General features: G+C 39.7%; 1 protein-coding gene across 3 annotated transcripts; it reads left to right on the top strand.

The window, feature by feature from the left end:
• Positions 1–362: 362 nt before the first annotated feature.
• LOC111402898 (glucan endo-1,3-beta-glucosidase 11-like) lies at positions 363–2,528 on the top strand. Of its 3 annotated transcripts, none has more exons than XM_023031218.1 (4): positions 363–637; positions 721–1,847; positions 2,075–2,179; positions 2,283–2,528. In XM_023031218.1, the coding sequence occupies exons 1-3, from the start codon at positions 589–591 to the stop codon at positions 2,162–2,164; spliced, it is 1,266 nt and encodes a 421-aa protein (XP_022886986.1). In that variant the 5' UTR covers positions 363–588; the 3' UTR covers positions 2,165–2,179; positions 2,283–2,528. The 3 variants fall into 3 exon arrangements, with proteins under 3 accessions (XP_022886986.1, XP_022886987.1, XP_022886985.1); XM_023031217.1 differs by having other exon boundaries at positions 364–637; positions 2,279–2,528; XM_023031219.1 differs by lacking the exon at positions 2,075–2,179 and having other exon boundaries at positions 2,279–2,528.
• The last annotated feature ends 246 nt before the right edge of the window (positions 2,529–2,774 follow it).

A 2,774-nucleotide genomic window follows, 5' to 3' on the forward strand; every position in this document is an offset into this window, starting at 1 on the left:
CTGCGCCCAGGGTTGTGTATTTTTGCTGCTGTGGACAGAACTAACTGCTTATCGACCAGTTGGCTTCTAATTCGTTTTGGTGTCTAATACCTATTTAGAAAGAGTAAGTGAACCCTTAAACATTTATGTATAGAGTGCTCTCGATGATGAGCTAGCCATAGATACCCGGAAACTTGTAACTAACAAGTGGTAAACTTAATGCATACGGGGATTGTTGGAAAAGCAAAAGGAATAAACGGAAAGCAAAAATGTTTGATTCTGAAGCAATAGCATTGGAAATGAAAGAAAGAAGTTTACATTAATAATTAATAATCCACATTGGTTGTGTACAAATATTGTTCTTCTACACCCTAACCTAACAAACTAATGTCTGATACATGTGCAAATCAGATAATTTAGCTTCGTACACGTGAACTCTGTCACCTCTTGTTTAATTTGCATGTATGAAAACGTTAATTGCTCACATTTTAAAGCAAAAGAAAGTAAGAAACATTCCTTTATTTTAAAACTTAAGTGGACAGAAACTGAAACAGCAACAAGCCTTACACTCCGTCTCTTAGTGTTGAGTTTTGAGAGAATTTCCATTCAATGGATATCATCGCTCACTCTTCCACAGTACCAATAATGCTAATTTCAGGTAATATACAAACAAACACACATATATATACACATTTTAATCATTTACTGTTTAATCTTCTATTTTCTGTTACATAAATGCAGTGTCTTTGCTATTTCTAAGTGGGGTCGCAATGGGCTCTTCACTAGGCATCAACTATGGCCAGGTCGCCAACAACCTCCCCTCCCCGGAGGCAGTTGTCCCCTTGGTCAAATCCATCGGCTTCACTAGGATCAAGCTCTACGATACAGATCCACGCATCCTCAAGGCCTTTGCCAACACTGGAGTCGAATTCATAGTTGGAGTTGCCAATGAGGATTTAAAAAAATTGAGAGATCCAAAGCAAGCCCTAGCCTGGGTCAAAACTAACGTCCAGCATTACTTACCTGCCACGAAAGTCACTTGCATTGCGGTCGGAAATGAAGTACTCACATACAATGACTCCATTCTCTCCTCCAACCTTCTGCCAGCCATGGAAAGCATCCACATTGCTTTGGTCAATCTCAACCTTGATAAGCAGGTTATGGTTACCACAGCCCACAATTTGGCCGTTCTTCAAACTTCTTATCCTCCATCTTCAGGTGCTTTTCGCACAGACCTAATTCAGAAATTGACTTGCATCCTCGATTTTCACTCTAAAATGGGCTCCCCATTTTTAATCAATGCCTATCCATATTTTGCATACAAGTCGAATCCTAAGCAAGTGCAGATAGATTTCGTGCTCTTCGAGTCCACTTCAGGAGTGGTAGACCCTGTTTCGGGCCTGCGCTATGATAACATGTTCCATGCTCAGGTTGACGCAGCACATTCTGCAATGGAGAAGCTGGGGTACAAGAAAGTCTGCTTGCAGATCTCGGAGACAGGGTGGCCGTCTAAGGGGGATGCCAATGAGGCCGGGGCCACACCAGAAAATGCCAGAAAGTACAACGGGAATCTGCTGAAGCTGATTGCAGAAAAGAAAGGGACGCCACTGAGGCCTAATCTAGATTTGAATGTTTATGTGTTTGCTTTGTTCAATGAGAATATGAAGCCCGGTCCGACATCTGAGCGGAATTTTGGCCTTTTCAAGCCCGATGGCACCCCAGCGTATGATCTCGGCTTCAATGTATCAGGCGATTCAGGCTCCGCGACTACGAACACGACCAGCGAAGGTGGCTCTCAACCACCAGTAACGGGTTCTTCGACGGCAGACAGCTCTTCCTCCGGCTACTTGTCCATTACTTCTGATTCGGTCAGTTTTTTTAGCTCTTTTCTTTTTACAATTTTACTAACAAGAACTTTCCTTATTCTGAAAGAGAAAATGAATGAATAGTAACCTTATTGAAATTATATAATTACAAGTGTTTTTAGAGGATTGTTTTTTTCCTCCTCCTTGAACCCAAATAAAATCACTCCTAAGTAAAATCTAACGAGATAGCTAAAGATGAAGATAATTGCTAAGTGTTTATGTGCTTGCAGGAGAGAGTTCGTTCAACATTATTATTATTGTTATTATTATCATTTTTGTGCCTGAATGGTTCAACATTTCAACAACTATGGCTGATGTGATGATTTTTGCTTCAGGTTAGGAAAAAGAAACATTCCATTCCATTCCATTCCCTTCCTTACACGCAAATAATAATAATATTGTTCTCCCAAATTGTTTATTTCTTTTTTCTATAGCCAGGACAGGAGCGGAGATCCAACGGCTATTGAACGAATCTAAAGAGCGAATTCAGGAAAGCAAGAAAGATGCTTCATGCAGACGCTGCTTTTTCACTTTTAGGCTGGCACTCTACACTTTCTACTTTTCCTCTCTTGTATTTTTTTAGTATGGTGAATTTCTTGTGCACTAAAACTAGGAAGGAAGACGCACTTCTAGCAATGTTTTTCAGTGGGATTCTCCCTATAACATATCACCATTTCATTCTTCCCCAAGATAATCCTTTAAACATATAAATCTTTATTTTTCTAGTATATTTGTTTGGGTAAATTAATGTTACATGTCACAGTGTGATTATAGGCCTCCAACCTTCAAAAGTGAGATATGAATCCTCAACCTACTTAAATCTACGAATTTGAGTCTATATGTGATGAAAACTGTAAATATGGATGATAAAATTGCACACAACTTTAGGTTGGAGGGCAAAAAGCTAAAATCGCTCAACTGAAAGTCGAA

Source organism: Olea europaea, chromosome 11 (assembly GCF_002742605.1).
Source record: "Olea europaea var. sylvestris chromosome 11, O_europaea_v1, whole genome shotgun sequence".
NCBI lineage: Eukaryota > Viridiplantae > Streptophyta > Magnoliopsida > Lamiales > Oleaceae > Olea > Olea europaea.

Bases quoted from the DNA above. Each gene is read 5' to 3' on its own strand.
- LOC111402898 (XM_023031218.1), top strand. From the start codon at position 589: ATGGATATCATCGCTCACTCTTCCACAGTACCAATAATGCTAATTTCA. The intron at 638-720 runs GTAATATACAAA...ACATAAATGCAG, and splicing joins ACCAATAATGCTAATTTCAG to TGTCTTTGCTATTTCTAAGT. The intron at 1,848-2,074 runs GTCAGTTTTTTT...ATGTGCTTGCAG, and splicing joins TGTCCATTACTTCTGATTCG to GAGAGAGTTCGTTCAACATT.